Source organism: Mustelus asterias, chromosome 17, assembly GCF_964213995.1.
Source record: "Mustelus asterias chromosome 17, sMusAst1.hap1.1, whole genome shotgun sequence".
Lineage (NCBI taxonomy): Eukaryota > Metazoa > Chordata > Chondrichthyes > Carcharhiniformes > Triakidae > Mustelus > Mustelus asterias.
In genome coordinates, this window is record NC_135817.1 from 74,291,099 (window position 1) to 74,312,757 (window position 21,659).

At 41.8% G+C, this 21,659-nt stretch overlaps 1 protein-coding gene across 2 annotated transcripts in view; it reads right to left on the reverse strand.

Moving 5' to 3' along the window:
- stxbp5l (syntaxin binding protein 5L) overlaps positions 1-21,659 on the reverse strand; it is a 437,021-nt gene that overhangs the window by 141,642 nt on the left and 273,720 nt on the right. For both annotated transcript variants that reach the window (XM_078232988.1, XM_078232987.1), the window contains exons 18-19: positions 21,046-21,171; positions 7,883-8,034 (exon numbers count right to left, since the gene is read on the reverse strand). In XM_078232988.1, coding sequence (XP_078089114.1) covers positions 7,883-8,034; positions 21,046-21,171 — 278 coding nt within the window. The remainder of the gene's footprint in view (positions 1-7,882; positions 8,035-21,045; positions 21,172-21,659) is intronic.

The window sequence follows — 21,659 nt, forward strand, 5'->3', positions numbered from 1 at the left end:
ACTGGTAACTGAAAAATAAGTTGCTCTTTGTATGCCGACTGAAGACAAAGCCATTCATTAGCAGTTAGGAACAGTGATGTGAAAAGTAAAAATAAATATGACCAACACAGAACCATACAATCTATTTGGAAATGTTAATAAACATGTATATTTGAAGGGATGGTCACATAGTGGTAATGTTGCTGGACTAGTAATCCAGAGGACCAGACCAATGCTCTGGGGACATTGGTTCAAATCTCACCGTGGCAGCAGGTGAAATTTGAATTCAATTAATAAAATCTGGAATTGGTGAACATGAAGCTATCATTGATTGTTGTAAAAACCCATCTGCTTCATTAATGTCCTTTAGGGAAGTAAATCTGCCACTCTAACACAGTTTGGCCTACACGTGACCCCCACTGCAATGTGGTTGACCGGTAATTGTCCTCTGCAATGGCCTACCAAACCAGTCAGTTCAAGGGCAATTAGGCAACAAATGCTGGCCTTGCCAGTGATGTCCACATCCCATGAAAGAATAAAGGCCAGAAAATTTCCACTGAAAGTCAACAGCTGTGTCTCCAAATCTTTTGTCCCATCTGCAAACTTTTTCACAATGGATCAGATCAGAAACTCCTGGCCAAAAGAGAAACAAAATCTGGATGAATCTACATATACATGTTGAATGAGAAAATTGGATCATTTGTGCTATATGCTGGGCATATCGAGTGCCCTTAGACCTCCAAATGATGGCTGTGGCTAATGTGCACACCTTTACAGTGAATTCTGCTGGCTGCCATTTTGGTGAAGGTTTGGCAAGTGCATAGTGGATGGCTGTCAGAAGTATGTGGAGCAGCAGATCACAACATCCATTAACCTATAGCACTGATTTGGTAGTGGCATTTTGGAGCTGAACGTCCCAATAACACCCGCTCTTAACCTCACATAACTGAACACAGATCTGGATATTCCACCAGCACTATTAAAGGAGACCATCAACCTTATTTTTCTTCATTAATGGAATGCGGGCATCGCTAACAAGGGCATTTATTGGCAATACTGAATTGCTCTCAAGAATCATAGAATCATCACAGTACAGGAGGCCATTCAGCCCATCGAGTTTGCACCCACTTTCTGACAAAGAATCTTACCCAGGCCCTTTCCCACGACCTATCTCCATAACCCCACACATTTACCATGGCTAATCCATCTAATCTACACATCTTGGGACACTAAGGGGCAATTCCTAACCTGCATATCTTGGGACTGTAGGAGGAAACTGGAGTACCTGGAAGAAACCCCACGCAAACATGGACAGGATGTGCAAACTCCACACAGATAGGACAGGAATTGAGCCCAGGTCCCTGGCGCTGTGAGGCTGCAGTGCTAACCACTGTTACGGTTTAATGAAGTCAGGAGATGAACAGTCCCGACAGAACCCAAATTAAATAGTGTTCAGCATGTTATTGTTGAGAAAGTTCCATTCAATAGTACTGTCAATGATACCTTCAATCACTTTGCTGATGATGAGAGAGCAGACTGATGTGGTGGTAAATGGCTGAATTGGATTTGTCCTACTTTTTCAGGACCGTATATACATAAGCAATTTTCTACATGGTCGGATAGATGCCAGTGTTATAGCTGTACTGAAAGAACTTGGCAAGAGGTGCACCTAGTTCTGGAGAATATGTCTTCAGTGAGGTGTTGTCAGGGTCCATTGCATTTGTTGTACCCAGTATGCTCTGCCATTTCCTGATATCAGAGTCAACTAGTCACCCTTATGCATCGTCTTAATGCCCTTCCATTTGCTTTTGCTTGTCTGGTGCATCAATGGATTGCTACCTCAATGGTTGCAGCATAATTGGAGGAAGGCTGAAGATTTTCAGTAGACGAGGCTGCAGATGGGCTTAGATGGTGAGCTGCTCTGGGCAAAGAGCACAAGAACATAAGAAAGTGGAGCACATGGCCTGTCAAGCCTGCCATGCCATTCAATACGATCGTGGCTGATCTTGGGCTTCAACTCTGTTCTCCTTCTCAATATTCCTTAATTTCCCGAGACACCAAATACCTGTCTATCTTAGCCTTAAATGTATTCAACGGTGGCACATCTACAACTCTGGGGCAGAGAATTCCAAAGATTCACAACGTTTGAGTGAAGAACATTCTCCTCATCTACGTCTTAAATGATCGGCCCCTTATCCTGCGACTGTGTCCATATTTTAGATTCCCAAACCAGCGAGAACAATCTCTCAGCACCTATCCTGTCAAACCCCATCAGTATTTTGAAGGTTTTTATGAGATTGCCTCTCATTCTCCAAAACTTCAGAGAATATAACCCGAAATTACGTAGCCTCTCATAATAAGACAACCCCATCATCCTGGGACCAATTTGGTGAACCTTCACTGTACTGCCTCCAATACAAGTATATCCTTTTTTAAATGTGGTGACCAAACAAACCCCACACAGTCCTCCAGATGTGACCTCACCAAAACTCTGTACAATTGTAGCAAGATGTATTTATTCTTAGAATGCTGACTTCGGGTTGCACTATCTTGATGTGTGGCAGCAGTTTGTGGTGGTTTGTGATGGACAACAGCCAGTACAATAAAGGAAGTGGCAGTGGTGAGAACATGAATGCTGTCTTCCTAAGAGTGGGCAATAAGTTCATGTTCGAAAGAGCCACTGTCAATCCCTTGAGACAGTGTCTAGCAATTCTAGTAATGTGTTACTGGACTGCTGCGACACCTTGCAAGTCCCTTTGCACACTGTAATCCACAGACATGATGGCAACAATCTAAACTTGCATGGCAGCAAGTTGACCTTGTATGACAGGATCCAGAACTATGCTAGTTGAATTGGCCACCTGTTCCATGGAGGAAAATGTAGGCCCTACACTCTGTGCAAAATCCTGTGTTAAGTTAATGATGGACTCTTTCAAGCTCCATGACATTGACTGCAGGCTGCCCAATGCACCAAATATTTTATTATGCATGCCCAACAGTGGTCTTTTGTAGGCTGTCCAAAATTCTCCTTTTAAGTTTTTTCAAGCAGAGCTCTTGTATGACCTTGCCCTCTGCCGATATAGCATCTACGCTATCCTTGTTGCCTGCCCTGGCTGCAAGTCTCTTGTACTTGGTATTGCACCAAGTGCAGACCTCTCTCTATGCAAAATTGAGTGACAATGAGTCTGCATCATCACTGTCTTCTTGCTGTTCCGCCAATGTCTGGTCAGGTTGCAATTCTTGGATTGCTGAAAGGACAAATGCACAAGGTTGTGGTGCAGGGAGTAAGAGGGAAGTAGTAGCTACATACTTACACCATTTGAAACTTGTAAATGACAAGAGATTCTGGGATGAGGGGGAGTTTCTGTTCCAGAAAGTCAGTTATTGAAGTATAGAAATGGAACCCAATCTTTACATATTTAATATGGTTTTATTTACAAAGATGCATATTACAAACTTGCACCTCCTAACCCAACAAACCACAATTTCAGTCTGATCCGAAATATAGGAGCACAAGTTATTGTCAACCACCTGAACACAATTAAATACCCAACTACTATTCAATTAAGAGGGAGGTGGGATATGAAAAGTAAGATTAGGTTTGAGCACAGCATAAATTTTGATGGTTCAGTCTGCCCCTGGTTACAGCAACGGGCATCATCTTCACATGGGGTATAGGGCACACAGGTGCAGCTATCCTGCACTGGTTAACTTCTCTCTCTCCTGGTTATGTATATCTGGTCCTGGAAGAGAGAGAGAAGTGCGTGAGTGAGTGTGCTGTGTTTGAGTGATGTATTATGTTTGAATAGCTGACAGTCTATGCAAGCTGTGGAATGTGGCTTGCAGGAATATTAATTGTGTGTGGGTTGCATACCTTATTGTCAGGTACGAATCAATGTTTGATCATGGTTGTTGTTAAGTGAGTGATGGGAATGTGGTGAATTCAGCAGAGTCTCAAAGTCAAAGTTCAAAGTTTATTTATTAGTCACAAGTAAGGCTTACATTAACACTGCAATGAAGTTACTGTGAAATTCCCCTCGTCGCCACATTCCGGCGCCTGTTTGGGTCAATGCACCTAACCAGCACATCTTCCAGATTGTGGTAGAAAACTGGAGCACCTGGAGAAAACCCACGCAGACACAGGGAGAATGTGCAAACTCCACACAGACAGTGACCCAAGCCAGGAATCAAACCCAGGTTCCTGGCACTGTGAGGCAGCAGTGCTAACCACTGTGCCATCATGTCCCAAGTCTGAGGCTAGTGGTGCAGCTCAAGATGAATTCACTAACCTTGACTGCTCAAGCGAGGTCGTTCAACATTTCTGAATATCCAGGAGCTTGGGGCTCAGCTCCTGGCATTGACCTGTATGGTTATCTGTTCTCACTGCCTTATAAATGTGTGTCTGGAAGGCCTCCTGGCCACTCTCAATAGAAATGTAGAAAAGGGTTGACTTTTTCTATGGCCTCTGTAATTGTTTTCTGACTTGTGTTTTAAACTTGAGAGTACAATAATGTTTTTCAAACATAATATATAAAGCCGTGAATTGTAAGTTTTTACCATGTCAATGTTGTAATAATATTCAGTATTACTCATTTACACAAATGTTTATGTAGACATGCCTCTCAGCCAGTTGTTTGCATTTGATTCTCAAAAACGCATGGTATTAAAGCCTATCTGTTACATTGACAATGCGTATTTCCGTGGATGTATAGCAGAAAAATATAGGAATTGAAAAAAAACATGGATAATTGAAAGAGATACAAATATGAAATGAAACATAAAGAATCTCAGTGGTGCTTTAGTTAAATAAAGTTTTGGCCTCAATTACATTCTGTGGTAGTGAATTCCACACATTCACCACCCTCTAGGTGAAGAAATTTCTCCTCACCTCAGTTCTAAAAGGTTTACCCTTTATCCTCAAACTATGACCCCTAATTCTGGACTCCCCCACAATTGGGAACATTATTTCTGAATCTACCCTGTCTAATAAGCTTCCATGAAATCCCCTCTCACTCTTCTAAACTCCACTGAATACAATCCTAACCGACTTAGTTGCTCCTCATTAGACAGTCCTGCATTGCCAGGAATCAGCCTGGTAACCTTCACTGCACTCCCTCAGATAAGGACAACAAAACTACACACAATACCCCAGGTGTGGCCTCACCAACCCTATACAATTGTAGTCAAAGGTTTCTATTCCTATACTCAAATCCTCTCGCTTTGAAGGTCAACACACCAATTGCTTTCTTTATTGCCTGCTGTACCCACGTGCTTACTTTCAGTGACTGATGCACAAGAGCAGCAAGGTCTCACTGAGTATCCACCTCTCTCAGTTTACCCCCATCCAAATAATAATCTTCCTCCCTATTTTTGCTACTGAAGTGAATAACCTCACATTTATCCACATTATTTGATTGATTATTGCCACATGTATTAGTGTATAGTGACAAGGCATACCATTCATAGAGAAGTAAACCAGAGAGTGCAGAATTTAGTGGTACAGTCATAGCTAGGGCGCAGAGAAAGATCAACTTAATGCAAGGTAGGTCCATTCAAAAATCTGATGGCTGCAGGGAAGAAGCTGTTCCTCAGTCGGTTGGTATGTGACCTCAGACTTTTGTATCTTTTTCCCAATGGAAGAAGGTGGAAGAGAGAATGTCCGAGGTGCATGGCGTCCTTAATTATGCTGGCTGCTTTGCCGAGCCAGCGGGTAGACAGAGACAACGGATGAGAGGCTGGTTTGTGTGATGGATTACGCTACATTCACAACCTTTTGTAGTTTCTTGCGGTCTTGGGCAGAGCAGGAGCCATACCAAGCTGTGATATAACCAGAAAGAATACTTTCTATGGTGTATCTGTAAAGATTGTTGAGAGTCGTAGCTGACATACCAAATTTCCTTAGTCTTCTGAGAAAGTAGAGGCATTGGTGGGCTTTCTTAACTATAATGTCGGCATGGGAGGGGACCAGGATGGGTTGTTGGTGATCTGGACACCTAAAAACCTGAAGCTCTCGACCATTTCTACTTCGTCTCGATATATACTGCCATGCAGTATATATGTCATAGCCCACTCACTTAGCCTGTCCAAGTCATGCTGAAGCATCTCTGCATCCTCCTCACAGCTCACCCTCCCACCCAACTTTGTATCATCTAAAATTTTGGAAATAATATATTTAGTTCCTTCGTCCAAATCATTAATATATAATGTGAACAGTTGAGGTCTTAGCACAGATCCCTGTGGTATCCCACTAGTCACTGCCTGCTAATTGGAAAAAGACCCATTTATTCCAACTCTTTGCTTCCTGTCTGCTAACCAGCTTTCTATCCATTTCAAGACACTAGCTGAAATCCCATGTGCTTTAACTTTACATAGTAATCTGCTATGTGAGATCTCGTTGAAAGCCTTCTGAAATTCTAAATAAATGACATCCACCGGTTCTCCCTGGTCAACTCTACTAGTTACATCCTCAAAGAATTCCAGTAGATTTTTCAAGCATGATTTCCCTTTTGTAAATCCATGCTGACTTTGCCTGGTTATAGCACTGCTTTCGAAATGCTGTGCTAGGACTCTAGTAACTTCCCTTCTACTGATGTTAGGCTCACTTGTCTATAGTTCCCTGTGTTCTCTCTACCTCCCTTTTTGAATAGCAGGCTTACATTAGCCACCCTCCAATCAGCAAGAACAACTTCAGAGTCCAAAGAATTTTGGAACTTACTCTTTCACAGGATGTAGGCATTGCTGGCATTTATTGCCCAATTCCAATTGCCCTTTGAATGTGGAGGTGAGTCCATGTGCAATGTAAACTTGCTCTCAACATTTATGAATATTGCTCCCTCCCCTAACAAGGCCGTATGTCTTCAATCTTCTTCAACCAGGAGGGGCTCCAAAAAGCTATGTTTTCATGATTAGCTCCAAGCAGCCTCATGATTATCCACAAGCAGTATGTTTGTTGTACACAGAAATAGAGAGAGGAGTTAAATCAGTCTTTCTTTACCACAGTAAGAAACTACACTGTCAATGGGTATTTTGCTTCAATTGCTACTGTTGGCTTTATGTGGTGAAATGTCATTTCATTATATAAATGATCTGGTGAAAGCATAATGCCACAACATATTTATACGTTGTGAATTAATGGATAAGCTAATTTCAGGCTAATATACTTCAGAAAAAGAATGAAAAAGTTCTGCCTCTATGTGCATCATTTTATGCTTCGTAATCTGGTTGACTACTGCCAAGCCCCAAGACTTGACTGCTTGATTATCATGTTGCAGAACAGCAACAATACTATGGCGTCTATATTTAGATTAAATTATGTGATTAGAGCAAAGCTCTGACTTGTTAAAAACTTTAAAAAATCACCTTGAGAACTCAAAACCTTATATAATTATTTCCTGTATATTCACATGACAAGATATGTATAAGTAGTTATGGATAAAGGATATATTGTAACTGCTATGCAAAATAACAACATGAACATTCAGTTAAGTACTGAACTTTTATTCAATATAATAATGCAGATTTGTAATTAAATACCATTTAAGAGTGGGGAAAGTGAAATGAAAATTTCACTAAAATCACAGTCTATGCTGCCTTTGAAAATTCACGTATTTGTTCAAGTTATATAAATACTGCAAAATTCAGTGATTTTAGAGAAGTACAGATACACCAATGCAATTAATATACAAAACTATTGCAGTATTTTGCACTAGTCATCAGCTGTAATCTGAGTACACTGCCTTGCCTCAAATATATAAAACGTCCTTACATATAAAGCAGACAATCTGTGTACACCACAGGTGATAATGATAAGAAAACAAAATAAATGTGAATAAGCAGAATGTCATGCAATGTGTATTCAATCACAGCAAATGATAGTCTCCATAACATAATATTTGGATTTTACCTGTATTGAGCTGCTTGCTTTTTCGCGGCGATCTAAGCTGCCGTTGAAATGGATCACTTGTACCATAAAGTTCAATAGTTCCCATGCTGAGTAGAATGGTCTTTTGCATGAAATCCACAATAGCCAAACCATTACAGTTTCCAAATGCCACACTGCAGATAAGTACAAAGAAAAATGTAGGTAAAATTCAACATTTTGGGTGGTTTTGTTGATTGCTTGGTTGGAAGCTTTGAAGGTGGCATGTACAAAGTTCTCCTAAGTTTTTGTACAATTCATTGTTAGCAAATTATCCATTTTTCAACTGAGCACATTTACAACTGAATGTCACATTTGTAAAGTACTGTCTCTTCTGAGAACTTAGTATTTTGCTTTCACCCTTCTACAACATGCAGACATAATTTTTATAACTTCCAACTTAAATGTTTAGACTTGAGAACAGTTTCTCACGTGACAATCTATTTATGCAATAAGGGAAAACATCACGGCAGTAGTGAGAGGGGATATATCCGAGGGTTCGGCCACTGAATCTATATGGGTAGAACTGAGAAATAAGAAGGGGGAAATCACTCTGATAGGTTTGTACTATAGGCCCCCAAATAGTTAACGGGAAATTGAGGAGCAAATATGTAAGACAGCTCCAAGAAAAATAGAGTGGTAATAGTAGGGGATTTTAACTTTCCCAACATTGGCTGGGACAGCCATTGGCTTGGATGGAGAGAAATTTGTTGAGTGTATTCAGGAGGAATTTCTCATTCAGTATGTGAATGGCCCGACTAGAGAGGGGCAAACCTTGACCTCCTCTTGGGAAATAAGGAAGGGCAGGTGACAGAAGTGCTGGTGAGGGATCACTTTGGGACCAGTGACCATAATTCCATTAGTTTTAAGATAGCTATGGAGAATGATAGGTCTGGCCCAAAAGTTAAAATTCTAAATTGGGGCAAGGCCAATTTTGATGGTATCAGGCAGGAACTTTCAAAAGGTAATTGGGGGAGTCTGTGGGAAGGCAAAAGGATGCCTGGTAAATGGGAGGCTTTCAAAAGTGTGTTAACCAGAGTTCAGGGTAAGCACATTCCTCTTAGAGTGAAGGGCAAGGCTGGTAGAAGTAGGGAACCCTGGATAATTCGGGATATTGAGGCCCTGGTTAAGAAGGAGGAGGCACATGACAAGCATAGGCAGCTGGAATAAAGTGAATCCCTTGAAGAATATAGGGGGTGTAGGAGTAGAGTTTAGAGAGAAATCAGGAGGGCAAAAAGGGGACACGAGATTGCTTTGGCAGATAAGGCAAAGAAGAATTCAAAGAGCTTCTACAAATACATAAAGGGCAAAAGAGTAACGAGGGAGAGAGTAGGGCCTCTTAAGGATCAACAAGGTCATCTATGTGCAGATTCAAAAGAGATGGGTGAGATCCTAAATGAATATTTCTCATCAGTATTTACTGTTGAGAAAAGCATGGATGTTAGGGAACTTGGAGAAATAAATAGTGATGTGTTGAGGAGTGTACATATTACAGAGAAGGAGGTGCTGGAAGTCTTAAAGTGCATCAAGATAGATAAATCCCCGGGACCTGAAGTGTTTCCCAGGACATTGTGGGAGGCTAGGGAGGAAATTGCGGTCTCCTAGCAGAGATATTTGAATCATCAATAGTCACAGGTGGGGTGCCTGAAGATTGGAGGGTGGCAAATGTTGTGCCTTTGTTTAAAAAGGGCTGCAACGAAAAGCCTGGGAACTACAGGCCACTGAGCCTCACATCTGTGATGGGTAAGTTGTTGGAAGGTATTTTGAGAGACAAGATCTACAGGCATTTAGAGATGCAAGGACTGATTAGGGACAGTCAGCATTTGATTGAGTTTTTTGAAGGGGAAACCAAAAAGGTAGATGAGGGCAGGGCAGTTGATGTTGTCTACATGGACTTTAGCAAGGCCTTTGACAAGGTACCTTATGGTAGGTTGTTGCATAAGGTTTAAATCTCACGGGATCTAGGGTGAGGTAGCTAAATGGATACAAAATTGGCTTGATGACAGAAACCAGAGGGTGGTTGTAGAGAGTTGTTTTTCAAACTGGAGACCTATGACCAGCAATGTGCCTCAGGGATCGGTGCTGGGTCCACTGTTATTTGTCATTTATATTCATGATTTGGATGAGAATATAGGAGGCATGATAAGTAAGTTTGCAGATGACACCAAGATTGGTGACATAGTGGACAGTGAAGTAGGTTATCTCAGATTGCAAAGGGATCTTGATCAATTGGACCAGTGGGCTGACAAATGGCAGATGGAGTTTAATTTAGATAAATGCGAGGCGATGCATTTTGGTAGATTGAACCAGGGCAGGACTTGCTCAGTTGATGGTAGGGTGTTGGGGAGAGTTACAGAACAAAGAGATCTAGGGGTACAGGTTCATAGCTCCTTGAAAGTGGAGTCACAGGTGGACAGAGTGGTGGTGAAGAAGGCATTCAGAATGCTTGGTTTCATTGGTCAGAACATTGAATACAGGAGTTGGGACGTCTTGTTGAAGTTGTACAAGACATTGGTAAGGTCACACTTGGAATATTGTGTACAGTTCTGGTCACCCTAGTATAGAAAGGATATTATTAAACTAGAAAGAGTGCAGAAAAGATTTACTAGGATGCTACCGGGACTTGATGGTTGAGTTATGAGGCAGCACTCTATAGACTGGGACTTTTTTCTCTGGGGCGTAGAAGATTGAGGGGTGATCTTACAGAGGTCTACAAAATAATGAGGGGCATAGACAAGGTAGATAATCAATATCTTTTCCCAAAGATAGGGGAGTCTAAAACTAGAGGGCATAGGTTTAAGGTGAGAGGGGGGAAATACAAAAGGGTCCAGAGGGGCAATTTTTTCATTCAGAGGGTGGTGAGTGTCTGGAACAAGCTGCCAGAGGTAGTAGTAGAGGCGGGTACAATTTTGTCTTTTAAAAAGCATTTAGAGTTACGTGGGTAAGATGGGTATAGAGGGATATGGGCCAAATGTGGGCAATTGGGACTAGCTTAGGGGTTTATTAAAAAAAGGGCGGCATGGACAAGTTGGGCTGAAGGGCCTGTTTCCATGCTGTGACTCTATAAGGTACTGAAACAAAGTCAGATGTAATTTAGCATTAGTCAACTTGATGGTAGAGTCAGATCATAGCTATATGGAATATATTACTGAAGGGAAGCATGCAGTGGGATCCGCCAGGAATCAGAGTTAGGAGCATTTCTTGTTATTTATAAGATTTCTTGTTATATATAAATTACCTGGGCTTGGGTATAAAGAGTAGAATTTCAAAGTTTATGGATGATACAAAACTTAACAATGTCGTACGTAGTGAGGAGGATAGAAGCAGACTTCAGGAGGACATAGTAAAATGGGAAGGCACATGGCAGATGCAACTTAATATGAATGAGTGCGAATTGATGCATTTTGGGAGAAACAGATGAATAGGTAATATAATCTAAATGGTACTATTCTGGGGACGGTGCAAAAACAAAGTCAGATGTAATTTAGCATTAGTCAACTTGATGGCAGAGTCAGATCATAGCTATATGCTTGAAGCTTCATATTTACAAATCCTTGAAGGTGGCAGAACAAGTTGATAAAGCAGCTCAGACAGCATACAGGATACTTGGTTTGTAAATAGGGGCATTGAATACAAAAGCAAGGAAGTCATGTTAAACCTTTACAAATCATTAGTCAGGCCTTATCTGAAGTACTGTCTACATTTCTGGGTATCACAGTTGAGGAAGGATGCCAAGATCTTGCAGAGGGTACAGAGTAGCCTAACAGGATGTTAACAGTTTTGAGAGACTTCAGTTACGTAGTGAGACTAGAGTAACTGGGATTGAGCTCTTTAGAGCGGAGGTTAAGGAGAGACCTAATGGAAGTGTTTAAAATCAAGTACTGATTTGAAAGAATAACATGCTTACAGCTGCAGGAGGGTTAACCAGAGGACTTAATGTAATTGGCAAAAGAACAAAAGGTAACATGAGGAAACATTGTTTTAAGCAATGAATTATCATAATCTGGAATGTATGCCAGAAAGAATGATGGAAGCAGATTCTATATAAAATGGGGTTATGCTGCAACTGTACAGGACCTTGGTGAGACCGCATTTGGAATATTGCGTGCAGTTCTGGTCGCCTCACTATAGGAAGGATGTGGAAGCGCTGGAAAGAGTGCAGAGGAGATTTACCAGGATGCTGCCTGGTTTGGAGTGTCGGTCTTATGAGGAAAGGTTGAGGGAGCTGGGGCTGTTCTCTCTGGAGCGGAGGAGATTGAGGGGAGACTTAATAGAGGTTTATAAAATGATGAAGGGGATAGATCGAGTGAACGTTCAAAGACTATTTCCTCGGGTGGATGGAGCTATTACAAGGGGGCATAACTATAGGGTTCATGGTGGGAGATATAGGAAGGATATCAGAGGTAGGTTCGTCACGCAGAGAGTGGTTGGGGTGTGGAATGGACTGCCTGCAGTGATAGTGGAGTCAGACACTTTAGGAACATTTAAGCGGTTATTGGATAGGCACATGGAGCACACCAGGATGGTAGGGAGTGGGATAGCTTGATCTTGGTTTCAGATGAAGGTCGGCACAACATTGTGGGCCGAAGGGCCTGTTCTGTGCTGTACTGTTCTATGTTCTAAAAAATTTCAAATGGGAATTGGATGAGTCATTTAAGGGGGCAAATTTGCAGGTTGGTGGGAAAATCAAGGGGAGGCGGACTAACAAAAAGCTGGCTCAGGCATGAATGGATTCCAGTGCTGTATCTTTACAAGTTTTCCATTAAAATTTCTCTGAATTAGTGGTTGAAGTCCCTATGGGAACTTCAGGTGACTATATGCATCCACCAGTGTGAACAGTTCTGTTATTAAGCAACTAGAATTTTAAAGAACAACAGGTTACAGAATCACTTTGTTGGAGAAAAATCATTGTTAGCAAATGAAATGTGGAGGCAGGATACAAATTCTATGGACAAATGGTACAGGAGCAGAGCACTTGAACTCCCTGATTGATGTCTGGCGAAATTAAGGTGCTGTTGCATAAGATTAATGTGCGGAGAGTTACACTGTTTGGAAATTCAGAGAAAGCAAGATGCTGGCCTAGATTTTTGCAGTCATGGAGACTCTGAGCCTTATCCAAAATGGTGTTGGGACACTGGATCTGGAAATCCCACCCCAAATTCCTTTAGAACCTATTTTTGTAGCTAGTGGAATGAAGGCGAGATGTGATTCATAATGGAGAAAATCTGAACCCAACATCTGAACTTTGTGCTGAGGGTCTGAACCCACAATATGTGGCCCATGATTTTTTTTTGGAGTAGACATAAATACTTGTAAAGGCAAATATGGTCTTTGAGGCTGTCATGTTATCAAAATCCCGTCCTTTAAATTTTGAAAAAAATAGCCTATCTCCCTGGGTTGGAAAAGAAAATTGGTGCTTGCCGTACCAATGGTTATTTGCTGACACAACTCAAAGGGCTATCATTACGGCATTGTTGTTGCTTGACTGCTTGCCACAACATATGATTACAGTGAGGGGCTGTGTGTTCATAATTTGATTGAAAACTTCAATTATTAAGGAATTAGCACGAGTACAAACATTTGTTTTAATAAGGCATTAAGTATTTGAGGCATTCAAATGTGTTGAATGGGCTTTTACCATGAGAGTTTTTTTCATATAGTTATGTCTGTAATAGATACTCAAAATGTTATTTATTTAATCTCAGCATGGCTTCTGAGTCTGTCCATGGTGGATACTGGATGAGGTGGCATGGAGAGTTTAAGGACAAAGAGTGGTGAGTGGGGGCATGGGTTGCAATGAATGTCATTAAAGCATGAATTTTACACTCCCTTGCTAGGGATTTGTAGGCGGACAAAGAGCATGAAATATTATGGATGGGTCTCCCTCTGGGTTTCTGCCTGCTCCACCATCTCAGCAACTTCACATGAGTCGGGCAAGGCCTCAGCCTTGCCAAAATTGAGGCCTTTAAAAGGCCATTTCCTGCCCAACCTCAATTTGTAGACTACTGGGTTGGTTTCCAGTTATGGGGGAAGCCCAAAAATAATTGGCTTCAGGCCCCAGGCAGGAAGCCTGTTTTCAACTTCCTCCCATAGCTGCACCAATTTTATTTTTTAACCCAGAGACACAGGTAGGGTAGGCTGTTTTGTTGAAAACTGCAGCTTCTGGCACTGCAGGGTCAAGAGAGCCTGTCCGTAGCTCTCTCAGGAGGAGCTTCCTCCCAAGTGAGGCACTGTAGTCTTGCCTGAAGCCAATTAATGCCCATTGGAGCATGAAATCACTATGGGGCAGACAGGATCAGCAGGAATTTGTTCCCTGCAGACTCCTCAGACGGTGGGACAGGGAACACCTCCATCCAGATATTCTGGCCTATGTTGGTATGGGGCCATTGGGATGAGTGAAGACACATGGATTGGTATGGAAGACATGAGGGGAGGTGGGGGGCATAGGTTGGCATGAATTGCTATGGATGAGACCTGGGGAGTAGTGGGAGGTGAGGTGTTTGAGGGATGAGGACCATAGAACATAAGAACATAAGAAATAGGAGCAGGAGTAGGCCATCTAGCCCCTTGAGCCTGCCCCGCCATTCAATAAGATCATGGCTGATCTGAAGTGGATCAGTTCCACTTACCCGCCTGATCCCTATAACCCCTAATTCCCTTACCGATCAGGAATCCATCTATCCGTGATTTAAACATCTTCAACGAGGTAGCCTCCACCACTTCAGTGGGCAGAGAATTCCAGAGATTCACCACCCTCTGAGAGAAGAAGTTCCTCCTCAACTCTGTCCTAAACTGACCCCCCTTTATTTTGAGGCTGTGCCCTCTAGTTCTAGTTTCCTTTCTAAGTGGAAAGAATCTCTCCATATCTACCCTATCCAGCCCCTTCATAATCTTATAGGTCTCTATAAGTTCCCCCCTCAGCCTTCTAAATTCCAACGAATACAAACCCAATCTGCTCAGTCTCTCCTCATAATCAACACCCCTCATCTCTGGTATCAACCTGGTGAACCTTCTCTGCCCTCCCTCCAAGGCCAATATATCCTTCCGCAAATAAGGGGACCAATACTGCACACAGTATTCCAGCTGCGGCCTCACCAATGCCCTGTACAGATGCAGCAAGACATCTCTGCTTTTATATTCTATCCCCCTTGCGATACAGGCCAACATCCCATTTGCCTTCTTGATCACCTGTTGCACCTGCAGACTGGGTTTTTGCGTCTCATGCACAAGGACCCCCAGGTCCCTCTGCACAGCAGCATGTTGTAATTTCTTTCCATTTAGATAATAATCCAATTTGCTATTATTTCTTCCAAAGTGAATAACCTCGCATTTGTTAACGTTATACTCCATCTGCCAGATCCTCGCCCACTCACTCAGCCTGTCCAAATCTCTCTGCAGACCTTTTATGCCCTCCACACGATTCACTTTTCCATTTATCTTTGTGTCATCTGCAAACTTTGTTACCCTACACTCAGTTCCCTCCTCCAGATCGTCTATATAAATGGTAAATAGTTAAGGCCCCAGTACCGATCCCTGCGGCACGCCACTAGTTACCATCTGCCAACCAGAAAAGCACCCATTTATTCCGACTCTCTGCTTCCTGTCGGATAGCCAATCCCCAATCCACGCTAACACCCTACCCCCAACTCCGTGTGACCCAATCTTCTTCAGCAACCTTTTGTGAGGCACCTTATCAAACGCCTTTTGGAAATCCAAAAACACCTCATCCACCGGTTCCCCTCCGTCAACCGCACTGGTCACATCTTCATAAAAATCCAACAAGTTCGTCAAGCACGACCTTCCCCTCATGAATCCATGCTGCATCTGCTTAATCGAACCATTCTTATCCAGATGGCCTGCTATTTCTTCTTTAATGATGGATTCCAGCATTTTCCCTACTACAGACGTTAAGCTAACCGGCCTGTAGTTACCCGCCTTTTGTCTATTTCCTTTTTTAAACAGCGGCATAACATTAGCCGTTTTCCAATCCGCCGGCACTACCCCAGAATCCAACGAATTTTGATAAATAACCACTAACGCATCCGCTATTACCCCTGACATTTCTTTCAGTACCCTGGGATGCATTCCATCCGGGCCTGGGGACTTGTCCACCTTCAGTCCGTTAGTCTACCAAGCACTGCCTCCCTGGTAACATTAATTGTATTGAGTACCTCTCCTCCTACCAACCCTCTATCGTTAATATTTGGTAAACTATTTGTGTCTTCCACCGTGAAGACCGACACAAAAAACTTATTTAAAGTTTCAGCCATTTCCTCATTTCCCACTATTAAATCCCCCCTCTCGTCCTCCAAAGGTCCAACATTCACTCTTGCCACTCTATTCCTTTTTATATATTTGTAAAAGCTTTTACTATCATTTTTTATATTTAGAGCTAGCCTAGCTTCATAACCTACCTTTCCTTTCTTTATCGCTTTCTTAGTCGTTCTTTGTTGTTTCTTAAAGTTTTCCCAATCTTTTGATTCTCCACTATTTTTGGCCACTCTGTACGCATCGGTCTTTAATTTAATACTCTCCTTAATTTCCTTCGTTATCCACGGCTGGTTATCATTTTTCTTACAGCCCTTCTTTATCACCGGAATATATTGTTACTGAGTACTGAAAAGGATCTCCTTAAAAATCCTCCACTGTTCCTCAGCTGTCCCAGTCCACCTTAGCCAATTCAGCCCTCATCCTATCGTACTTCCCTCTGTTCAAACAGAGGACAGTGGCATGGGATCCTACTTTCTCCTCTTCCATTTGTATCAGAAATTCGACCATATTGTGATCACTTGACCCAAGAGGGTCCTTCACAAGAACATCCTTAATTCTACCTACCTTGTTACACATTACCAGATCTAAGATAACTCATTCCCTCGTCGGTTCTGACACGAGGAGAATGTGCAAACTCCACACAGACAGTGACCCGAGCCGGGAATCGAACCCAGGACCCTGGAGCTGTGAAGCAGCAGTGCTAACCACTGAGCTACCGTGCCGCCCTGATATTATCTTTTATTGTAAGAAGTTTAACAACACCAGGTTAAAGTCCAACAGATTCCCACTCACCTGAAGAAGGGGCTTAGAGCTTCGAAAGCTTGTGTGGCTTTTGCTACCAAATAAACCTGTTGGACTTTAACCTGGTGTTGTTAAACTTCTTACTGTGTTTACCCCAGTCCAACGCCGGCATCTCCACATTATCTTTTATTAACAGAGCTACCCCACCACCTTTTCCTTCCTGTCTATTCTTCCTAAATGCCTGATACCCCTGGATATTCATCTCCCAGTCCTGGTCTCCGTGCAGCTACGTTTCTGTAATGGCCACTAGATCATACCCATTAGTGCTGATTTGCACCATCAACTCATTAACTTTGTTCCGAATGCTTCTTGCATTCAGGCAAAGTGTCTTTATTCCAGCTTTTATCTGGACCCGATTTGATGAAACGCTATCAACCTCTCCCTCGCCCTCTACTCCTTTAACTACTTGAATGCCCTCATTCACTTGCACTCGCTCCCTCTCCTCTACCATTGATTTCGTAATTCCTCTTACCTCTGCACCCTCCCCCCCATAAATTAGTTTAAAGCCCTATCTACAGCCCTAGTGATATGATTCGCTAGGACTCTGGTCCCAGCACGGTTCAAACGGAGACCATCCCATCTATACAGGTCCCATCTGCCCAAATACTGGTGCCAATGCCCCATGAATTCGAACCCATTCCTCCCACACCAATCCTTGAGCCACGCATTCGTCTCCTTAATCCTATTAACCCTGCGCCAATTTGCACGCGGCTCAGGTAGTAATCCAGAGATTACCACCTTGTTGGTTCTGCTTTTTAATTTGTTCCCCAGCTCTTCGTACTCCCTCTGTAGATCCTTAGTTCCTGTTTTGCCTATGTTTTGTCTAGGGTTTAATATAAGAATATAAGAACTAGGAGCAGCAGTAGGCCATCTGGCCCCTCGAGCCTGCTCCACCATTCAATAAGATCATGGCTGATCTTTTCATGGACTCAGCTTCACTTACCTGCCCACTCACCATAAATCCTTAATTCCTTTACTGTTCAAAAATTTTGTCTATCCTTGCCTTAAAAACATTCAATGAGGTAGTCTCAACTGCTTCACTGGGCAGGGAATTCCACAGATTCACAACCCTTTGTGTGAAGAAGTTCCTCCTCAATTCAGTCCTAAATCTGCTCCCCCTTATTTTGAGGCCATGCCCCCTAGTTCTAGTTTCATCCGCCAGTGGAAACAACTTCTCTGCTTCTATCTTATCTATTCCCTTCATAATCTTATATGTTTCTGTAAGATCTCCCCTCATTCTTCTGAATTCCAATGAGTATAGCCCCAGTCTACTCAGTCTTTCCTCATAAGCCAACCCTCTCAACTCTGGAATTGAACAACATAAGTGAGACAAAGTCCCATAAATTAAGGCTGGCCTTTTAACTGGTTCAAAACCAAGATTCTGCAATTTGGGGCACTTTTTCTCAGGGTGAGTACAGTAAGCTGGTAAATTTCCTGACAGTGCATCCACTCTCAGGAGCAAAAAATCAAAATCAGTCTGACAGTAATTGGCAATCAAGTTAATCTCATGTATGCACTATGTACAAGAATTGAGAACAGGTGAAGAAGACGACTCAATATTTGAAGAAAGCTGTCAAGGTTGGAGGTTGATCCTGGAGTCCTGGCCAACAGTCTTTGCTGGGACGCGGGGAGAGGGGTGGTAGTAATGATAGTGATCGCTTCCAGGCATCTGTTGGACTCCAGAAGCCAGACCCTCCAACTAAAGAATTCCAGCCAACCTCTGATCTTTGGCCTTCATAAGCCTTTTAATTATGTTATGTTGGGAATATGCAGATAAACTTGCAAGCCATCGGTGCTGGAAAATTTTGGACCTACCCACCATAGAACCATAGAAAATTACAGCTCAGAAACAGGCCTTTTGGCCCTTCTTGTCTGTGCCGAACCATTTTATGCCTAGTCCCACTGACCTGCACTTGGACCATATCCCTCCACACCCCTCTCATCCATTGGCTAAAGCTCTCATTGGCTTGTGTTATTGGCACACATATAAGCCAAGAGTCCAGATATGTTTGGTACTAGGCCTGGTGCAACAATGCAGCTTAGGTTTCTAATTCCCTTAACATTCATTTTCTCAAGTTGCATTATTTTAACAATAAAAGACTATATTTTGGGTATATCCAAACCAAACCTATAATTGACGTTACCTTCACTTGCTGTCCTCATTGGATTACGCATCTTCTACTTAGATACCTTGAGGCTTTCTGAGCTCCTGTGAAAGTTGGTAGTGGAAGAGCTCCATTTTTCCCATCTGCTCTTGTCCTGCTGTAGTCCTGTAAATGATTTACTTACAGTCCGCTTTCCAGTGACTTAATGGGAAATAATGTTTTGTTTTGGGATGTTTAAATCTAAACTTACCGTAATGAGTTAATAAAACTTCTTCCCCATAGAACAAACTCAGATTAAAATAATTTGTAAACTTGAAAATAATTCTGATAAAAATGTTGCATGAAAAACTGTAAATATTATACATCATATAGAATTTACAGCACAGAAACAGGCCAATTTGCCTAACTAGGCCATTCAGCCATTTATGCTCTGCTTCAGCCTAATCTAATCTTTCCTCTAACAAATCTATCACATAATTGCCTATTCCCTATTCGCTCACATGCTACTCTAGCTTCCCCTTAATTGCACCTCGACCCTTCGCTTCAACCACTCCATGTGGTAGTGAATTCCAAATTTTTATCACTTTTGTACAAAAAAGTTCCTTCTGAATTCCCTATTGGATTTCTTGGTCTTATATTAATGGTCTCCAGTTAAACTTGTACTCACAAGTGGGAATATTCTCTCTATCTACATATCAACCCTATCAAAACTTTTCATAATTTTAAATACCTACATTTGGTCAGCTCTCAGCCTATTTTCCAGTCCATTCATCTTTTCCCCATATGTATATCCTGCCATCATCGCTCTGCTTCCTCTTCAGTGTTTCTATGCCTTGGTTTATATAAAATGGCAACCAGACTAGAATATTTATCTATTGCATTGGGCAACCTCAGGATATCCCAAAGTGCTTTACATCTAATTAATTTACTTTTGAAGTATAGGAAATCTGGCAGACAAATCAGCCAAATTCCACATATCAAACATTGATAAACATCAATGTGATAATGACCAGATAATCTGTTTTTTAATGATATTAGTTGAGGGATAAATATTGGCAGGGACAATATGGAGAACAACTCTTCTTCAAAATAGCACTATGGTGTCTTTGGTGTCCACCTGACAGGACATTTGGTTTAACATCTCATCTGAAAGATTGCACCTTCTACAGTGCAGTGCTCCTCATTATTACACTTGTGTTCAAGTCACTGGGGAAAAACCAAATTATTTTCTTTTTAAGACCATGACAGTTTGGAGTTTCTCTTGCAGTCATTCAAAATTGACATGGGGAAAAAACACAACACCAGTGCAAAAGCCAAACATGTATTTATCATGTATTTATTTAAAATTTTGTATGCTTTCTGATTTTAATAAGGCAATGATATGACACACATGCAATATGTCTGCACACAAAAATCAGCCAGGTGAAAAAAATCATGGGCTGAAGTAAAACATACCCAAAATCTGTGTGTCCAATTGTCCTGAACCAATACAACCAGTGCCCTATACTTTATCAAACGCTCATCAATTCAAATTATGCAAAATGGTGATATAAATTAATTTGTAATCCTGAAAGCACTTAAGTATCGAGCCTAAATCACAAACAAATCTACATTTAGTAAATATTTGACTTAATCAGATTAATGCAAATTAATATCCATGTTTTAAATATCACCCACCTCACAAACACTTTAACCTAACTTACACAGCATTTAATACTGGTAATACAAGTTTCATTCAGATACGTCTTTGTTCATACATTCTTGACAATAGTGATATATTTGTAATACCTTAAAGAAAAATAAACAAACAAATAAAGATCTAACATATTAATCCAACCACCTGGATTTTCCTTTTTTTGTGTGTAGACATGTAAACTAGTTGTTTGAAAGCTTGGTTTAAGATCTGGATTCCTGCCAGTGAATGCTTATACTCATTCAATTACACACTTATTTCATGATGATATTACTTACAGGCCATAGGCAGAGCTTACTGCTATGCTTGTGATTTGTTGAGGTGGCTCGCCATCCATCCAGACCAGCTGAATGACAAGGTCAACCTGGTACCCAGGAGCCATTTTGACAGGTCGAGTTTTCACCCTTTAACAAAATAAAAAGGTTTACGATAAGAATCGTGGACAAAATAAATTCAAACTGGAGTTGTTTTTGAAATGAATACCATATTATCATAGAACCCCTACAGTGCAGAAAGAAACCATTTGGCCCATTGAGTCTGCACCGACCACAATCCTACCCAGGTCCTATTCCTGTAACCCCAAGTATTCACCCTGAAAACCCCCCCTGACATTAAGGGTCAATTTAGCATGGCCAAATAACCTAACCCGCTCATCTTTGGAGTGTGGGAGGAATCCGGAGCACTGGGAGGAAACCCACGCAGACACGAGGACTTTGTGCAAACTCCACACAGATGGTGACCCGAGGCTGGAATTAAACCTGGGTCCTGGTGCTGTGAGGCAGCAGTGCTAACCACTGTGCCACCGTACCGCGCATATAGACATGGAAAATAGTAATACTAACATCAGATGTGAGTAAAAAACTACATTTACACATTGATGTCAATATTTTTC